We start from the raw sequence: 20,843 nt of genomic DNA, 5'->3' as shown, positions 1-20,843 counted from the left end.
CTGAGTTCAAATTCCGCCGAGGTCGACTTTGCCTTTCATTCTTTCGGGGTCGATAAATTAATTACCAGTTACGCACTGGGGTCGATGTAATCGACTTAATCCGTTTGTCTGTCCTTGTTTGTCCCCTCTATGTTTAGCCCCTTGTGGGTAATAAAGAAACAGATAATATATATACCCAGTACAACATTAATGTCCTTTCATTCTTAAAGCTGGTCATGCCTGGTCTGAGAGAGAGTTGGCTATTATCTTTTACATATCGAGAAATCACATACTCCTCCCCACCCCATCTCGTTAGTACGGCGTCTTGCTAATTTGAATATTGCGAATGCAAACAGGTTCTCAGAAAAGTGAACGACGCACTGCGCCAACCCAAATGCCTACGAATCTGGTCTTTTTCCAGCTTTACTGCAGCCAATTTATTTGGTGAATACTCTTACCTACCACTCTTTCATCCATTCATTAAATTTTCAAAAGATTTCTGTAACAAACAAACAAAAAAGTCCTTAATTACTTAATTTGGGAATTGAACGAATACATACGAATACGTATCTACTACTTAAGAAAGAGATGGGTGGCGGGGGGAGAGAGAAAAACAGCGTTTTTTTTTTGTTTCTTTTTTTTACTCTTGTTACATCAGAGAAGAAAAACCAGCACCCGCACCTATAACCCTTCATTATTCCTGGGCCTCTGTAATTGTTGGTAAGAAGGAAGAAGTTGTCCGCAAACCGGAAACTTGGTCCATATTGCCAAGGACCAGGTGGTGGTATTAAACCGAGCGACGGAGGAAAGATGGTAGAAAAAGAAAGTATATATCGAATATGAAGATGATGATTCCTTGTTGTCATCTCAGTCATAGATATATCGTCATTTTTTTGTTTTTCCATGCTGCTATAGGCTTCACCCTTTCCTGTTTTCTAAGGTATTTTCATTCCTCTAGTTTTCTCGCGTCGAAAGCGACAAAGATTGTTAAATTACGGGTCTTTTCCTTACTGGGGAATATATATATAAAGACATCGCTTGTTGCTCTGGCGGTGTTGATGAGAACACGTGGAAGCTACATTCCCACATACGACGCTTGAGCAAAATATCTCTAATTCTTCTCGTTTATTAAGTAACTAGCAGCATAGCCCGGCGTTGCCCGGGTATGTAAGAGCCCCTCGTAGGCAACGACTAATCCCAATCTAGTCCTTTCCCTCTAGGGAACGAAGGCGCATGTATAGGTTGCAATGTCTTCTCTTCACGCCCAAATAACTATCAAACAGACTATTTATCAATTATTTCAGAACTGGGGGAACTTTTCAAAATTTTCACTGCGTTAGTTTTGAATTATGACATTGGGCTATGTGTGTGTCAAGTTTCATCAGAGTCGGCTGAAAGCCGTGGTCAGGGTGAGGGTACAACCTGACAGACACACAGACTGCCGTTTATATATATAGAGAGATGGACAGATGTGATACAACATCTACATGAACCATCGATGGTTTACTACGTACATGCCGGAATTTAGGAATATACACGAGCACGTTGCAACATAATAGGGTAGGAGCATCACATGTGTGTTTAATGGAATTGGGAGGCAGGATCGATGTATGACATATTGGCCTGTGTGTATGCTTATGGCGGGTTAATAGTGCGCATGTGTGTGTACATCTGTTCATGTACATACATGTCCTTCGTGTCCGACACTTTGTCTCAAACAATTCGATGCGACACCAGTGCAAAATCTCCTCCCTCCGACAAGTCATCCTAACGAGATGTCTGCGTTGACTGGGTCATGCCCCTCCGTCGTCAACCAAGAGAAATCATCTACGAAGCAATTGCCCCAGCCCCCCTTCAGGTTTGGTGAAAGCGATGTGGTGGACAACGAAAAACCAGGCTGATGACAGTCAAGGCTGATCTAGAACCCAACCTAGGCCCCCATATCTACAGCATTCGCCGCTGGAATAAGGAGTGGTTGGAGATCACGCGGTCGTTAGCCTCAGATCGCCAGGCCTGGTCGGCATTTGTAAGAGATGCAGCATTGAGGATGAATGAAGCCAGCTCAACCAAACCCGGGTGAATGCTGTCTCAAGACAAAACATGACTAAGCACTGTGTGTGTGTGTGTGTGTGTGTGTGTGTGTGTGTGTGTGTGTGCGTGCTGAGACTTGTGCAGACAACTTGCCATAGTCTTTGTTTTGAACCTGTTCACGAACATAGCAACGAAGAGTAGTGCACACACACAGAGAATAAGTCCTGGGGTCGATTTGTTCGACTGAAGGTGGTGCTCCAGCATGGCCGCAGTCAAACGACTGAAAGAAGTTAAAGAATAAAAGAATAGTTAAACTAATAAATACATTTATACATGTGTATGTGCGTTAGCATAACCCCATATATTTGTTGAGTGTCTGATAACCAGGTAATCATTCTGTGAGCTAAGCTCTTAATGGAATTTCGTTTAAAGCTATTTCACTCCATTTTGCTATCAACACCCTTGAGATAAATATGAACCTCATAAAACTGTCCGTTTTACTCTTTCCAAAAATGTGATGCATTGTTCTAGTCAGAAGTGACTGACCAACCAACCAACTCGTCCCCACCCCACAACCAACATAGCCTAACTCACATCCCAGTACCGATACCGACTTCTAATGTAAAGGAGAACTCACAGTACAATATCAGACTAAACGTATTGTTAATATTTACATCCTTAAAAGTATAAATGATACAGGCACTTAATCGCTGTTTGCTTTTCATCTGCATGTCTGTGATTCATAAGAATTAAATACCAGTAATAAATTGATTCCATTAAAAAATGAATGACACGTTTTATTTTATTATACTTTGATACTTTGATAGGTTTCGGCCATTATTGGCCCATGCCATGTCTAACTTAATTAGCACCACCTGGTGAAGTCTTTCAAGTCAGAATTTCGGCACTATGGCCCACTGAAGTAGAGAGTTATTGTTTACAGAGACATATCCGGGTGTAGAGGGTTTATCCGGGATTTCTTGAAGGAATCTGTCCAAAGACTTCTTGAACCCTATAGGGTCTGTTTCTGTTTTAATGTGTTTTGTATTATAATTATCTATTGCAAACTATCCGTGAGTCACTACTCGAATTCCAGCTGCCTCTTACACATTCTCTATTTAACAAATATATTATTCCACTCTAAGAATTTTGAGCATTTTGTTTCATTTAATTGCGTTTCTTACCAGTATGTGTGTGTGTAATTATTTCTCAGCATCTTTCGATATAGCGCTTACTTTGACAATAACGTCTCTTGTGCTTAATGCACAACCACAATAATGTAATATATTTGGATATACATGCAAAATACAACGTTTAAAATACAAATCAGTTTTGTGTGAGTTTCGTTGTTTCTGATAATACCGATCGTCGTCAGAGCGGAAGTGCTTTGGTTTTTGCAGCAGTTCTGTTTATATATATAGTTTGGGTTGTTCCATTTTATCGAAGGCTGGAGATTGTGGCGGGGATAAATCTGTTGTTTTACAACTTTATTATTATTTTTCGCCCAGTAAATGAACTTACTTTGAAAAAGCTTCCTATGGCAAACGTTCAGACAATACATATAAAATCTGTTGTACTCACCTTTCTGCTATAAGGCAAAAAGCCTGAAAATGTTTTGTACGTGTGTGTGGTGGGGATACTCAATTACATCGACCTAGTGCTTAACTGGTACTTCTTTTATCGATCCCGAAAAGATGGAAGGCAAAATCGATCCCAGCGGAATTTGAAATCAGAACTATAGCCGAAAGAAATGCCGCGAAGCATTTTTTCCGGTATGCTAACGGTTCTGTTACCACCTTTATAGCATATAACAAAGCGCGCATGCACACACACACACACACACACACACGTTGTACACCAGTCCACGGCAATGGATTGGTAGAATTCCAATAGCATTGGACAGAATGCCTTGTGATGTTTGTTCCAGTTCTTCTGTTTCTGACTTCGTCTTCAACACCGCTGCTGCCAAGGTATATTTGCATTTGGCTTTTCTTCAGACAACATTAGTGGCATGGAGAAGGGAACACTTATGGCTTCAAATACACGTTCCCAAACACACACTTTCACACACATTTGGGAGTAGAGGCACATGGCCTAGTGGTTAGAGCAGCGGACTTGCGGTCGAGAGATCGTGGGTTCGAATCTCAGACTGGGTGATGTGTGTGTGTGTTTATGAGCAAAACACCTAAGTTCCACGTGGCTCTGGCAGAAGGTAATGGCGAACTTCTGACTCTTTCGCCACAACTTTCTCTCACTCTTTCCTCCTGCATATTGCAGCTCACCAGCGACGGACCGGCGTCCCGTCCAGGTGAGGGATCCTATACGCCTAGGAAACCGGGAAACCGGCCCTTATGAGCCAGGCATGGCTCGAGAAGGAACAAACAAACACATTTGGGACCGAGTGCACTCGCACCTTCTCCATGACCACTCACACACGCGTCACGCACAGATGCACATGAAGGGGTATGTACACCCCAAAATACGTCTACAATTTTCAGTTTATTAATGAATGTTCATCTCTGTATACACCTAAGTACACACTCGTATACTCACACAAGCAAACAATTGAACATTCTTATGCATCATCTTTGTCCAAGTGTCAATACGTTGCCGATAGTTCTTACAAAAATTACCGTTTTCTCTCTTCAGGTGCTACTAAATATCGGACAGAACGGGAAGCTGAGGTTTATCATCAGAAGAACAACGAAGAATGGTCACCAAACAATGCTTCCACTGATTCTCCAAATTTGAAGATGGGTTGGAAGGCCATTTTGAGCTCGTTAAAAATACTTACTTCAAATCCGACCTTCATGTTTTTAAATTTATCAGCTGCCTGTGAAAGTAAGTAGCTTTATTCGTTTTATTTTTTCTCTTTTTAATCCCGCCTTATCAGGTTTCGGATTCTTGATTTCTGACGAAGGCCATATTCCTACTATGATGAGGCTGACCTTATCTCTCCTGAAGTCGTAACTCGTACCAACTACCTCTCTGAAGAATGAAACAGAAAGCGCGCATGCATGAGAGAGATAGAGGGAGAAAGTTGAATTCCATTGTCATTCATTGTCTTGGGAAGTAGAGTGATTTCTGTGTAAATCGATTGGCCTAGGTTTCGAACAAAAGTTCCTGTGTGGTCACACGAACTACAAGAAATAGAAGCCAACTTTTCATCAGATCACAAACCACGGCTTTAAGTTAGGAAAAGATACACTGGACAATAGTTTATGTGCACATAAAACTAAGACAAAATCAGTTTCAGAACATTGTTAAACCGAATGCTTTGATTCTGTGACCAAATTTTGTGTCACATTATAACGCTTTCATAACACTTGCAATTAATAAAATACCATTGAGAACAGCATTAATAGCATCTACGGGCATAGAAATACAAGTGTCTCTGAATCATAAAAATAAATATAGTTAAATTCAGAAATAAAGACTTTCAGCGAAATGAAACAATCATAACCTAGTTTTGTTCTCTTGTTGTAACCATTTGATTTCATTTAATTAATTAATATAATTAAAAGAAAACGTATAACGTAATTCAATTACATATAAATTTATAACCTTATAATTAATTTAAGAGTAGCTTTTTAAGGATTTTTAGCAAGAAACATCTAGTAGCGATAGATTAGTGAGGAACCGATAAGAGACAAGTATTCGAAACACGGTTGTAATCAATGTATTTTCAGTACATTTTTTTGTGATATTTTTGGAGATGCAATTGTTCTAGAACTTTGTTTGCCCTTAACTGTAAATCACATAATCTCGTAACTATTCATAGCATCTATTTTAAAAGCTCTTACTTGATCTTTGCAACAACTGTTAAATGATATCGCTATAAAACCATTAAATGTCATACGTTTTGAGTTCCGTTTGACAAAATGTGTGTGTGTGTGTACTCGGGCTTGGAGGTGTAACTCGGAAATTTACCCCCAATCTACGTGGTTTTGGGTTCTGTCCTACTGTGAGGCACCTTAGAAAAGTATTGTAGCTCCAGGCCAGCCAAAGCCTTGTGAATAGGTTTGTTGAACAAAATTTGAGATAAACCAAGCGTTTGCACCCACGCACGCACACACACACACACACACACACACACATACACACATCTCTGTGTGTGTGCACGAGTGTGTTTGCGTTTCCTTCTCTTAACATTGCGTGATAGTTGTAAATGGGCGCACCATCACACATGCGGTGTCAGGTTATTCGTTCTCAACCTTCCTTGGAAACAAATCCGACCATATGGAACCATCATCTTGCTCGAAAACAGACAAGGGTTGATGATACGAATGACATCTGGCGTACAAAATCAGCCCCATTCATCTCCGTTCGAACCATGCAAGCATGGAAAAGTGGACGTTAAAACGATATTATATATAGGTAGGTAGGTGTGGCTGTGTGGTAAGAAACGTGCTTCCAAACCAGATGTTTCGGGTTCAGTCCCACTGTGTGGCATCTCGAGCAAGTGTCTTCTACCATATCCTCGGTCCGACCAAAGACTTGTGAGTGGGTTTGGTAGGCGGAAACTGAAAGAAGCTCGTCGTATATATATATATATAAATATTATATATGTGTGTGTGTGTGTATGCCTTTCTGTCTGTTTGCCCATCCACCATCACCACTCATCACCGCTTGACAACCGCTGTGTCGTGTTGGTGTGTCTACGTCCCTGTTACTTAACGGTTCGACAAGATCGATAGAATAAGTACTAGGTTTAGGAAATAAGTCTTGAGGTCGAATTCTTCGACTAAAACCCCTCAAGTTTGGGCTCCAACATGGCCACAGTCAAATGTCTGAAACAAATTAAAAAATTTTTTGAAGTGTGTGTGTGTGTGTGTGTGTGTTAATAAATACTATCTCGAGAAAAAATTCAGGGCGAAATAATCAATTACAGCTGAAATTTTACAATCATTATTCTCATTTCGGTTCGTGAAACGGTTACAACAATTACGAACTAGCTAACTGATTTTCTATGGAATCATCTGAAAGCAGTTCTTTGTGCTCACTGGTTGATGGGAATAACAGAATAGCTGGCAACATAGATTAATATATTCCAAATTAGAATAAAGCGTTAGGCGAGTACAGAGCGCAATATTAATTAGTGAATGGCAAAAGAGCAAGCGTTACGTAATCACCTTCATTAACGAACAGAATTAAAATATTTAAAGTTGAAAGTTTTAAATTTATCAATTTGTATCCTCAACATCGATGTTGCAAAAACCAAGAAAAATAATTCTTGTTTTTTCATTTGAATAATCTTTACTCCCTCGGGTTCAAATTTCTCAAAATGATCTGGAACTTGAGCTATTCGAAGCGATCTTTTTCTCAGACAATCAAAGCTGGAAAAAAAAAAAATTCATCCTCTTCTCATAAGTCTTCAAAAATAAAGGATTATCCATTTTTACGGAAATTTAAATTTCTGGATTTTAAATCGTATTTCGATAAAGTTGTGTTCGAATTGGATTCGTTTTACTGGAGCAAATCCTGTTTTTTTTTTCATGAACTTAAACCGGATGAATAAGGATTCTGTTAAGTGGGGGGGAATGAATAGTGACCTCTTTTGTTTCTTTTCCAGTATTCCTTTGGACTTTGAATATTCGTAACCTTTCACAATAGTTACATACCGAATATTCCGAGCTTTCTATGAGATCAATGAAAGAAACATCTATTAGCGGTAGACTAGTGAGGAACCGATAAGAGACAAGTATTCGAAACACGGTTGTAATCAATGTATTTTCAGTACATTTTTTGGTGATATTTTTGGAGATGCAATAGTTCCGGAACTTCATTTACCCTTAACTGTAAATCAATTGAAGCGGCGGCGTGTGTCCGCAATTGCCACTGGAGAGGCGGCGTGCGTTCGTAACTCCCAGGGAAGCGAGAGACATATGCTGTACTTATATCAACGACAGCAATTACTCAACAACGTCGTTGGCTGTGACAGCTTCAGTATTCGTATACCAGGATGTCGACTACAAATATTTAACTTCGTAACTATTACAACTATAGCGATTATTAAACGTCACCATTTACTCCTACAACTGTAACAAATTGATGCCACTCTATTTTACACAATGAAAATATAGTTAACTAAATAAATAAATATTGACAATTTAGGTCATGGGGGTCTAGCTTGTCTCTAGTCGCTTTTTGGACTATATAATATTCCATTGTTTAATATCTAATTAAATTCAGTTTTTTTTAGTGGGGGGGGATCTAAGTCAGAGAAATACAGTCTGTATCTGAGAATTTTGTGCTCTGTCTCCAAGACAGTTGGAGTGACAGGGAGAAAGAAATAGTGATATGTGGATCGTTGCAATAGGAAACGGTACATCAAGATATTGAGTTATCTTCAGAACGGATATCCAGTGTGAATGCTTGTAGCAGAGTAGCCAGCTCCTGCATACCTTGTGTGGAGAGCGTCAACTGAGAGGATGAAGCTCGAAGGAGCCTTTTAATCCAATTTCCTTTAAAAGTATTGTCCGAAATAATTTCATCTACACCTTTATACAATTACAAGCTCTAATTTATCTATTCACTGGAGATAACAAAAGGAAGCGCATGCATGTATACACGTACACAGGTCAGCATACATACGCACCTGCACACACTTACTCGTAGACGTAATGAACTAGCCACATGCACACAGTCATACACTTGTACAACGAAGCATACAGCCACATCACTTTACATACACATACTCACACCTTGCATGGTATTCATGCCATGGTTACTAAAGTACAAGCTAGTTCGATCAACAGTTTCTCTTTCCAAGGCAGAAATTACTATTGAGTATCTGTGTGATAGACGGATGAGAAGGTGGAGGAAGGGATAAAGTAAAGCAGCGCATGAGGGTGAAGCAGTACATAAATGTTTACCTGTGAGGAATGCGTAACAGAAAAGAAGCAAAGCAAATAGAGAAGCCGACGAAAATGGTGGTAGCCTCTGTCGACAACAGTTAATCAATCAAATAGTTTAAGTATATAAAGTAGGTGGGCTGGCAGAAACGTTAGCACGCCGGGCGAAATGCTTAGAGATATTTCGTCTGCCGTTACGTTCTGAGGTCAAATTCCGTCGAGGTCGACTTTGCCTTTCATCCTTTCGGGGTCGATAAATTAAGTACCAGTTACGCACTGGGGTCGATGTAATCGACTTAATACCTATGTCTGTCCTTGTTTGTCCCCTCTATGTTTAGCCCCTTGTGGGTAGTAAAGAAATAGGTATTTCGTCTGCCGCTACGTTTTGAGTTCAAATTCCGCCGAGGTCGACTTTGCCTTTCATCCTTTCGGGGTCGATAAATTAAGTACCAGTTACGCACTGGGGTCGATGTAATCGACTTAATACCTATGTCTGTCCTTGTTTGTCCCCTCTATGTTTAGCCCCTTGTGGGTAATAAAGAAATAGGTATTTCGTCTGCCGCTACGTTCTGAGGTCAAATTCCGTCGAGGTCGATTTTGCCTTTCATCCTTTAGGGGTCGATAAATTAAGAACCAGTTACGCACTGGGGTCGATGTAATCGACTTAATCCGTTTGTCTGTCCTTGTTTGTCCTCTCTATTTTTAGCCCCTTGTGGGTACTAAAGAAATAGTATTTCGTCTGCCGCTACGTTCTGACTTCAAATTCCGCTAAGGTCGACTTTGCTTTCATCCTTTCGGGGTCGATTAAATAAGTACCAGTTGCGCACTGGAGTCGATATAATCAAATCAATCCGTTTGTCTGCCCTTGTTTATCCCCTCTATGTTTAGCCCCTTGTGGGAAATAAGAATAGTTTAAGTATATTTAATTGTTTTATCTATTTATTTTTTGCTGCTTAGTCAAAGACATAAGGGAGCCACCCACGATCCTTTATTTTACTCAGAAACTCCGAAATTGATGGGAAGAAAAGTTATTCTCAAACCGGAGAGCTTGTCCAAATACTTGTAACAGAAACTCAATAATGAGAGAGTCTTTTAATGGTCTCTCGACCCGCTAGAGTCGCCAACTAATTTTCACGTTGAGCAGTCCCCTTCATTGGACAGATAGGAACTATCCACCGTTTATACTCATTAATCGTTGATGTGGATACTACGGTTTGCTTTGTTGATATTTTTACGGTCTTTGTGCATTTTACTTGTTGAAAATATAAACATTCTGCTCTATAATTATTATTAATTTCTCTTTCTTTCTCTCTCTCTCTTTTTTTTCGATTCTACTTCTTCCTAGGTATTATACTCAGTGGGTTTGCTACATTCGCTCCTAAATTTATAGAGTCCCAGTTCAGTCTGTCAGCATCAGTATCTGCTGTATATGTCGGTAAGTCACATTGCCTCTCCTCTCTCTCCACTCTATCTCTCTCTTCTCTCTCTCTCTCCCTCCACTCTATCTCTCTCTTCTCTCTCTCTCTCTCTCTCTCCCTCCCTCCACTCTATCTCTCTCTCTCTCTCTCTCTCTCTCTCAAGTATTTTCTGTCTCTTATTTTCTATTTCTCTCTTGTTTTCTGTCGGCCTCTTCTTTCTCTTTCTTTACCCCTCCCCTGCTCTCTCGTCACCTCTTTAAAAAAAAATTTGATACCATTAATGGAATATGTGCGCGCACATTTATTTCAATGTCTCTCTTCTTAGATACATACACACACACACACATAATGTGTGTATGTGTATAATATCCATAAGTGGATATTCCATTTTTACATCGTATGTATTTGTTTCGTCCTTACATGGCTCTTCAGGTGATTACTTCAGGTACCATCTAAAGGGAGAAATTAATAGCTGTGGGATAAAGGCAGGATTTCCTGCATATATAATGTGTGTGTGTAATCAGATTTTATAACTATATCTCTCCTCTCTTTCTACCTTTTGTAGGTTACGCTCTAGTTCCAGCAGGAGGTGGTGGGACATTTCTTGGCGGTGTCTTAGTCCGAATGTTAAAACTTAAAGTACGAGGAATTATACGGATGTGTTTGGGTCTTTCTACAGTTTTACTTGTATTAATGTTAATATTTCTACTACGGTGCCAGAATAATAGTTTTGTTGGTATAAATGTACCCTACTCTGTCAACAGGTAAGTTTGTTTATCATTCATTATACCGTATTTATTTTGAGATACTCTGTGTTTCTTTCAATTATTTTAAATATAACAAAGAATTTAGTAAAATAACTTAGCTATCATTAAGCTAGTGTTAGGAATATAAATTGCAACTAAGGTTTGGTTGTATATTTTGATGCAAAACTTATGAAAACAAGACATTTGTACTACAGAGCCAGAGCCGGTTTTGGCCGGGTTAGTAACGAAAGGGTTAATTTATTATTCAAATTTTATCATGTCATGCATGCAGTTATATAGACAAAGATGGTTATAAATATGCATATACTTACAAGTCAATGAAAGTCCCTCTATATGATCGTTTGATCGGTATGAAATAGCAACCAAATCACCTGCACACATTTTACTGTCCCATAAAAGTAAGATCACATTGAATGATAATATTGGCAATAAATAAGATAAAACAGATCTATTGATATATGTTTGATCACAAGTTTGCTCGTCCGGTTTAATATGTTGCTAAGCAACAGCAGTTTAATTTCTTTTTTTTTTCTATAGCTATCCACGACATCTGCCCTTTCTCAATTAGAGAACCACATCACTTTGATGTTTCTCCAGGGAACAAACCTATCACACATTGAATGATTCTGCATTCTCCTCTCCCTGCTACCATTTAGGTTTCTTGTTTTATTGAAAAAATATATATTAAAAAAATGGCAGGAACGTGTATGCGACATTGTCAGATTGTTATATCGCACGATACAATCAAAACGCTGACTAAGAAAATGTGCAGTATGGTTTGGCAGATATTTGATATGATGCATCAGGAATCGCTAACGAAAATCGATCGCTTTAATTTCGTGGCATAAACTGGCCCGTTCAGATCTGATTGGTGGTTTCTTAGTGACAAAATCCCAACCAATGAGAAGCATAACGGCAGAACTTTGAATACATACACAATTATATAGCCCTCACTAATTATTCTGGTACTTCAAAGGGAGCGCGACTTAAGTACAAAACACACACAGCGGTATTTGTTATTAAAGTGTGGGAAATACGAGGACTGAACTGTCTTCCGGAGTCAGTGGAATGTTATATTTGTGTGTGTGTGTGTGTGTGTGTGTGTGTGTGTGTGTGTGTGTGTGTGTGTGTGTGAGATAGATAGATAGATAGATAGATAGATAGAGAAAATTCAGCACTCTGTCATATTTGCCACACTAAATATTGTTTTAATGACAACAAATATTGAAACTTATTGACTAAAAACGTTCTCTTTGAAATGACAGAATAATCTGTGATGGTCATAGTATTTTGTATGTATTCAATGATCTCCAACAATGATTCTCGATATAGGTGGTGGTGTTGCTAAAAAACCACCAATCTATGGCACGAAGGGAAACGATTGACTTTTGCGTTTGACTTCTAGAATATCAAATACCCATAGAACATATCTCTCTCTCTCTCTCTCTCTCTCTCTATATATATATATATATAATATATATATATAATATATATATATATATATATAAAGACAAAGTATATATAATGTCATTATATATTATTGGGTTGTCCGGAAAGTTCGTGCCGATTTATAGTAGCTTACCTTTCAACTTATTTTAGAACATGGTTGAGTCCATAAAATAGGATTTGACTACACCTCCATTTCGAGCACAGTTTAAGCTATCTTTTCCTGGAAGAAGGTTTATGTTCCTATAACCTGTGTCAATTCTGTAACCCTTTAAAAATGGAAGATACGAAAGTTCATTTTCGGCACTAGATGCTTTGGGAACCAGACAAAAATTGCTGCAGCTCGGCTGGGATGTGTTACCCCACCCTCCATATTCACCAGATATTGCTCCTTCGGATTTCCACTTATTCAGGGCTCTGCAGAATAGCTTTAATGGTAAAAATTTCAATTCCTTGGATGACGTAAAAAGATACCTTGATGAATTCTTTGCTATAAACCACCTCAATTCTGGGAAGAGGGTATTTTCAAGTTAAAGGAAAGATGGAGACGCATTGTGCAACAAAATGGTTCATATTTGGTTCATTAAAAATGTAATGGCAAGAATTTATGGACCTTTTTCTTTCCTTTAAAAATCGGCACGAACTTTCCGGACAACCTAATACTTTATTGTAGGAAATTTGAGACACAGCTGTTTCCAGGAGTCCTTATCGGATCGTTATTGACTGGTTCAGTGACTAAACTATAGCGACGACTGGAAGCAGCTGTAAATCAAATTTACTACGACAACATATTGTTTTTTAAAAAGCAGAACATATAATATGCTAAGCTTAGAGGGTCACAGGATGCTCATAGCTTGAATGTTTTTACTCATTGGTTTTCACATTGAATGCTGACCAAGGGACTCGCTTTTGAAATATAACGTATGCATTAAAACAGAATGTGTGAAAATGCAATATTTGCAACATTTTTCAAGTCACTTTTGTTAATGGAAATAATTACACACTGTTATGACCTCCCAGGTTTTTTTTAAAAATATTTATTTATCAACTATTACAAATATGAAATCCGTTCAGCCCATTGCTAACGCCCTGATCTCTATAACATTTGATATCTGGTTTATTTTTCCAGTCCATCTTTGACTTTCGAAAACCAATTCCAAAATACTGCAATATCTGTTTGAATATATGAAGAATCCCCACCTCCTCTCTCTCTTTAATAAAAACCAAATTAGAAACAGAATTCGCTGTATCACTTTTATCTTCTTTTTTTTATTAGTTGAAATACTCTTGGCGCCAATACTATGTGTATTGGTTATATTCTTTAAGTTAGTGTTTAAGTTATGTAAGTTTGCGTACAAAAGCTTTACGTGCGAGAAATCATTATTATATCATTTCTAACGATGTTTGACAAGAATCTTCAGTCGTCACCGGAGTTTTGTCGCTTACGTATAATTATTGGTTTCATGTCCGTTTTATTGGTTTTATGTCTATACATTCTCAAGTATTCATAAAATATCAATAGTCGAACATTTTCCCTGAAACTTTCTATTTGTTAATATAATAGTCAATGGCAGTGGATTAGCACAATCTGTAGGGCGTTGCATGAAACACTTTGCAAAGTCTATGTGTGTACCATAAAGTTCTGAATTCAAATCACTTTCTCGTTCATCCTTCTGTAGTCGATGAAATAAGTACCATAAAAGTACTGGAGCCAATTTAGACGAGTTTACCACCCTTCACATCATGTATAGTATTGTATATTTATTGTATATTTATGAGAAATTATTTTACTCCACCGCTTCCTGTATAGTCTTGAGCATATGTTAGAGTTAATATTTATTTGCTAATGTTTTCCCCTTCTTTTGTAGAAGCTCTTCACCGTTTGTTATTGGCAACTTAAAGGCAGACTGCAATTCAGACTGTCATTGTTCAAATGAAGATTATGATCCCATATGCAGTAATGATGGTTCTATATATTTTTCACCTTGTTATGCCGGTTGTAAAACTATCATTGATGGCTACACAAAGGTTTGTAGCATAACTTCTATTTCTTTCCACATTTTATTTATTTTCTCTGTCTTTTTAGCCTCATTTTCACATAACTCTGTAAATGCTGGGTTACTATGCAAATTCTAGGTTTATTATGGCAATAAAAAAAGTAAAATTTTAGTGAACAGAAAAACATCACACACATGCACCTATAATCTCTCTCTCTCACTCTCTCTCTCTCTCTGTCGTTACATCGACGACATTATCGGTGCCACCTCACTCTCCCGCGAACATCTAGATTCCTTCCTCTCTTTCGTCCAATCTTTCCATCCAGCCCTCCACTTCACTTCCACTATCTCCAACACCTCTGTCTCCTTCCTCGACATTTCGGTTAGCATTCTTCACTCCACTCTTACCACCTCCATTCACTACAAACACACACTCACACTCATACCTCAACTTCTCTTCCTCCCACCCAGAACACACCAAGCTTTCCATCCCCTATTCCCAATTCCTCCGTCTACGTAGGCTCTGTAGTGACGACCATGACTTTGAGACTCAGTCTCAACGTATGGCTCACCACTTCACCCTACGTGGATACCCCCTCACCACTATCCACACCGCCCTTGCCAGAGCACGGTCCGTGGACCGTGTATCTGCTCTCTCTCCCCGAACCGCCCTGTAGTCTCCCGCCTCCCTTTTCCCCTCACTTACCACCCCACGACCCTACGTCTCCAACGCACCATTCTTCGAGCTTTCCGTCATCTCCAGTCCGACCCGTCCACTTCACACCTCTTCCCTAACCGACCCCTCCCCTCTTTCAAACGAGCCCACAACCTTCGAGACCTTTTGGTCCATAGCTCCTTCCCTGACCCTACCTCCCAACCCGGCTCGTTCCCCTGCTCCCGCCCACGTTGCCGCACTTGCCCTTACCTCTCCAACACCACCCGCCTCACTAGCACCCACCATCGACCCTATCCCATCATCCACTCCTTCACCTGCACCTCCAGCAATATTATCTATTGCATCTCTTGCTCTCTCTGCAATTCCTTGTACATCGGACAAACGGGACGCCGCTTGGCTGACCGGTTCGCGGAACACCTTCGTGACATCCACCTTGCGAACGACACACCGGTCTCACGCCATTTCCGCTCCACCGGTCACTCCTTGCAACACCTATCTGTGTTCGGTTTGTCCTTACACAGAGGCCATCCGGATTCCCGTTTGCGCCGTGAACAGGAATTAATCTTCTCTCTTCGCTCTTATACGCCATTTGGTCTCAACTCTCCCCCCTTCTCATCTAACCCCCCTCTCCCCCCTCCTCACCTATCCTTTCCCCCCGACCCCTACTCCCCTTCCCTTCTTCCCTCTTTCTCCCTCCCTCCTCCCCTCTTCCCCTTCCCTCTTCTCCCTCACTCCCCCTCTCCCTCTTTCCTCCTTCCTCCCCCCTCCTCCCCTCCTTCTCCCCTCCTCTCCTCTTCCCCCCTCTCCTTCCCCCTCTCCCCCTATTCTCCCCCTCTCCCCCTATTCTCCCCCTCCCCCTCTTCTCCTCACTACACCACACGACTTTACACATCACATCATATATGATGTGCCATACTAATACATACACCAACTAATACATACTAATACGTACTAATACATACTAATACATACACCAACCCTATACATACACACGTCCAGACCCCTCATACGCACTTATACTCTCTCATACACACACACACACACACACACACACACACACACACACACACCCTTATACATACTAATACATACACCAACCCTATACATACACACGTCCAGACCCCTCCTACGCACTATTAGCTGGTCCTTCAACCCTATTATCAACCCTATTATCTCCCCTTATTTCGCTCTCGCGTCTCATGTTTGATCTTTGACCTCTGGCCGAAATCAGATCGCCATGTTGATTCGTTAGCTACTGCACGCATTTTTTTTCTCTCCTTCTTTCTGTGTTTTTTTTCTCTCTGTGTATCTTTCTGTTGAAGAGCGTAGGCTCGAAACGTTAAAGACTTGTTTTATTTATATTTCCTGAGCGCCATACTAATACAATTGTTCGTTTGTTTTCCACCTGCCTTCGTCTTTTGTCTATTTTCATAAAGCTTCCCGTTATATATATATATACACACACACACACACACACAAGCATACCTTGACTTAAGTTGTTTCGATTTAAGTTCTGGATTATACGTCGGTTTTCAAAAATAGTATATGGAAAAATAAAAATCGAGTTAAGTCATTTTACTCGACTTTACGTCTGTTCGCCACAAATATTGGAATCGTAAAAGAATAAAAGCATATAAAATCATATTAAAACTTGTACAGTAAATGTTAAGATACACACCATAAGGTAGTGTAGCTTAGTGAACGAAATCATGAATTCAGCTGTGTTGACTTGTTTTTTCAGTCTTCCAGAGCTCATATTGCACTGTAGTTCCAATAGCTACCGTTAGTCGTTGTTGACACACGTGATTCCCGCGATTGTTTTGATTTCAGATTTGTTTATGTTTGTTTATCGACTACTTTCTCATTCTCATTCATTTGTGACTTTATTTTTTGTCCCTTTGGCTCCTAAGAAAATCCATAGTGAAAGTGCTAAGCGTCATGTTATAACGCTAGAAGATAAACTGGCTGTGATAAAACGCCATGGAAAAGGTAAAAAAGTGGTAGCAATTGCTCGATTTTGGGGGATAAGTCGGACAACTGTATCGACGATTGTATATAACAAGGACAAGATTTTAGCACACATGGTTTTTTTTATTAATCATGTATTATTGAAAATGCATTCATAAATAAAGTACAGAACTGGGAATGGTTACTCTTTCTAGCCTAGAGACATGTAAGTTCGGCCTAGCCTAGAGACAAGTTAATTCGACTTAAGTCGTGTCTCCTGGAACCAATTAACGACGTAGGGTGAGGTATGCCTCTATCTATCCACCCTCCAACTCATCCAAGCCATTACAGTACAAAGATTATCCTCATGCTCAGACTGCATGAAAATAACTCTTTATCATTTCAGCACTCATGTGATAAGCTACCATGTTTTGGGTATTTTTGCTCTGTTTCGTTTTATTTTTCTTGAGAAAGGTGTCTTGCCTATTGCTCTTGCAGGCCCCTCCGTGACGGTAATAGGTGCGGCTGACTTTTTTTTTTTTTTTTTTTTTTTTTTTTACAATATTAATAAGTCAATGGTTGTTGGGAAAACTACGCATCACAGATAGGATTCTAGAGAGCCAGCATTGAAGGGAGCAATAAATGGATGTAGTGATTAATGGGTGGATGGATACAATAAACATAACGGGAGATGGGTACGTGAGTGAGTGAGTGAGAGTCTTTGATTAGTTACCAATTTACAGTCCCTACAAATCTTTCATTATTTAAGTTAATGCGCCATTGCTCTCCTCTCATTGTTTCTCCTTACCTAAATTGAATAATTTTCCCAACACATTTCTCTTACAGAAATACGCCAACTGCAGTTGTATTCAGTCAAACAACTCGAAGTTTGATTATGCTGCCGTTTCCGGCAAATGTCCAAACCAGTGCAATCATTTGTCATTGTTCATGCCATTCTTCGCCATGATCATGTTAATAACATTTACCATTAGTATGCCAGCACTAACAGCAACACTACGATGTGTTCCACAGAAGCAACGATCCTTTGGTCTAGGAATACAATGGATCTTGGCCCGGTGTTTTGGTGAGTTTCAGTTACTAATTACCAGACATTTCCATTGTTACGAAAATTCATGTCTTGATTTTGTCATTATTTTTCTTTTTTGGTATCTTTTTGTAAGAAACTAAATATCATTCAAGAAAATACTTTGATCTCTAGTGTAATATTTTATCAAAATCCTTCTGTTTTCTAACCTACTTTTTATATAACTTGGATCAATATAGCGACTATCAGAAGGATATTAGTATTGTTTCAGTATTTGTTTTTATTACTTTTTACGCAAATTCCTCATGGTAACACGGTTGAATAAATTTTCTCCTGTTTTCCCTTTGGAGAAATTTTTTCCCAACATGAGTGCAATAGACAGCCATCGATCTTCGGCTTCGATGCTTTTGCACAGCTAGCTATTATCTTTATTATAACCTCACTTCTCGTGTGTGTGTGTGTGTGTGTGTGTGCTACCTAAATATTTTCTACCATATATATATGGATACGGCAACGAGACACGTAAATATCTCCACTTATTTCAGTAGTATTTCATTCACATGCAGCGTGCACTGGGAAGGCGTTCTTGAGATGACCAATATCTGTTTCAACACTAATTCTCATCCTGCGTTGCAGCACTCAGCAGCGAGCCCATTCAGTGATGGGACGTAGGAGGACTGGATGCTAGAATTGCAGGTGTTGACGCAGTATTGCACCAGCTCCAGTATCCAACCCTCAATGAAGGAGGAATTGATAAAAATGCCAAGCTCACCGTTTTCAATTTGGTTTTTGTGCCTACCCTCACCTATAGCCATGACTCTTTTACTTGTTTCAGTCATTTGACTGCGGCCATGCTGGAGCACCGCCTTTAGTCGAGCACATCGACCCCAGGACTTATTCTTTGTAAGCCTAGTACTTATTCTATCGCTCTCTTTTGCCGAACCGCTAACTTACGGGGCCGTAAACACACCACCATTGGTTCTCAAGCGATGTTAAGAGGACAAACACACACACACACACACACACACACACACACACACACACACACACACACACAACACACACACACACATATATATATATATATATACGACGGGCTCCTTTCAGTTTCCGTCTACCAAATCCACTCACAAGGCTTTGGTCGGCCCGAGGTCACTTGCCCAAGGTGACACGCAGTGGGACTGAACCCGGAACCATGTGGTTGGTAAGCAAGCTACTTACCACACAGCCACTCCTACGCCTATGACTGTTGGGTTATGACCGAAAGAGTCCCACCATGAATACAAACGTCCGAAATGAGGTTCCTCCGAAAGATCTCTGAAGTAACGTTACTTGACAGGATATGTAGTTTGGATATCAGGAAGTCTATCCTGGTCGAGCCGCTACTTCTCTGCATTGAGAAGACACAGATTCAGTGTTACGAATTTTATTAAATTAGAATGTTGCAAGAAAGAATCTCAAAATGGATTCTTCTAGCCGAGCCAACCAGCAGGAGACCTAATGGTAGACTAAGAATAAGGTAACTGGATAATATCCATTGTCTCGGTTGGTCACGCTTGGAAATCCAGTTGGTTGCTGGATTGCACCCAGTCCCCGGTTGCTTCTTAGGACTCTGCTCCCCACAACTCTTTCAGGAATAGTGGGCAGAGAAGATGGCTAGATGGATAGCTGCATTTGTGTGTAGTTTCTATATATGTGTACATGTACGTATATGTGTGTGTATGCATGTATAACGTGTGTGTTTGTATCGCTGAAACATATGCCTACAAGCTACAAAATGGTCGATAAAAAGATAGTGAATCAATGATTATTATCTGGTTAGAAGTCTAATACAATTATTGTTCAGAAAATGCATGGTAAAGAATATTTATTTCCAGAAATAACTGCTTTTCTGTGCTACCAAAATAAAATAACTTTTTTCATTTTTATTAATCTCTTACAGGATCCATACCTGGTCCGATCATGTTTGGTAAAATGATAGATCTGACCTGCCAGTTTTGGCAACAGACTTGCCAAGAGAACGGTTCCTGTTACGTCTACGACAACGAACGGATGGGTCTCTATCTAATGGCTCTCACCCTGGTCGTCAAGGCACTTTCTTGTTTGTTTTTCTTTCTAGCGCTGCTCATGTACAAAGCTGCACCAGCATCGAACCCTGTAAATTTAGCCAGTGACAGTACATCATCAGCTCTTTCAACATTCAGCCAGAGGCCCCCATCTAAAGTTAAACACGCGAACAGTATGCAGACATGCTTAGATGACGACAATAGTCAGTGCGAAAGGACTCTGATGGAAGATGTTCCTAGTCCGACTAAGTCTTTTACGTCCTGAAATCTTACCTAATAATTATTAAAAATATTGACACGTCTAGTAATTAAATGAGATATATATATGATATATATATGTGATATATATATATGTGATATATATATATATATGTGATATATGTGATATATATATATATATACGATTGTATATATATACGATATATATATATATGTGATATATATATATATATGTGATATATGTGATATATATATATTATATACGATGTATATATATACGATATGTATGTATACGATATATATATATATATATATATAATATATATATATATATATATATATATACGATGTATATATATACGATATGTATGTATACGATATATATATATAATATATAT

At 39.3% G+C, this 20,843-nt stretch overlaps 1 protein-coding gene across 1 annotated transcript in view; it reads left to right on the top strand.

Annotated features, from left to right (window-relative positions):
• The window catches only part of LOC115210707 (solute carrier organic anion transporter family member 4A1-like), a 170,801-nt gene extending 150,292 nt beyond the window's left edge, over positions 1 to 20,509 (top strand). Inside the window, exons 6-11 of the mRNA XM_029779400.2 lie at positions 4,660 to 4,851; positions 10,210 to 10,299; positions 10,848 to 11,046; positions 14,364 to 14,523; positions 17,962 to 18,199; positions 20,103 to 20,509. Coding sequence (XP_029635260.1) covers positions 4,660 to 4,851; positions 10,210 to 10,299; positions 10,848 to 11,046; positions 14,364 to 14,523; positions 17,962 to 18,199; positions 20,103 to 20,491 — 1,268 coding nt within the window. The 3' untranslated portion in view covers positions 20,492 to 20,509. The remainder of the gene's footprint in view (positions 1 to 4,659; positions 4,852 to 10,209; positions 10,300 to 10,847; positions 11,047 to 14,363; positions 14,524 to 17,961; positions 18,200 to 20,102) is intronic.
• Positions 20,510 to 20,843: the final 334 nt, after the last annotated feature.

The sequence above is a fragment of the Octopus sinensis genome, linkage group LG4, assembly GCF_006345805.1.
Source record: "Octopus sinensis linkage group LG4, ASM634580v1, whole genome shotgun sequence".
Classification (NCBI taxonomy): Eukaryota; Metazoa; Mollusca; class Cephalopoda; order Octopoda; family Octopodidae; genus Octopus; species Octopus sinensis.
The sequence above is the reverse complement of the archived record's forward strand: the minus strand, read 5'-3'. Positions and strand labels throughout refer to the sequence as shown.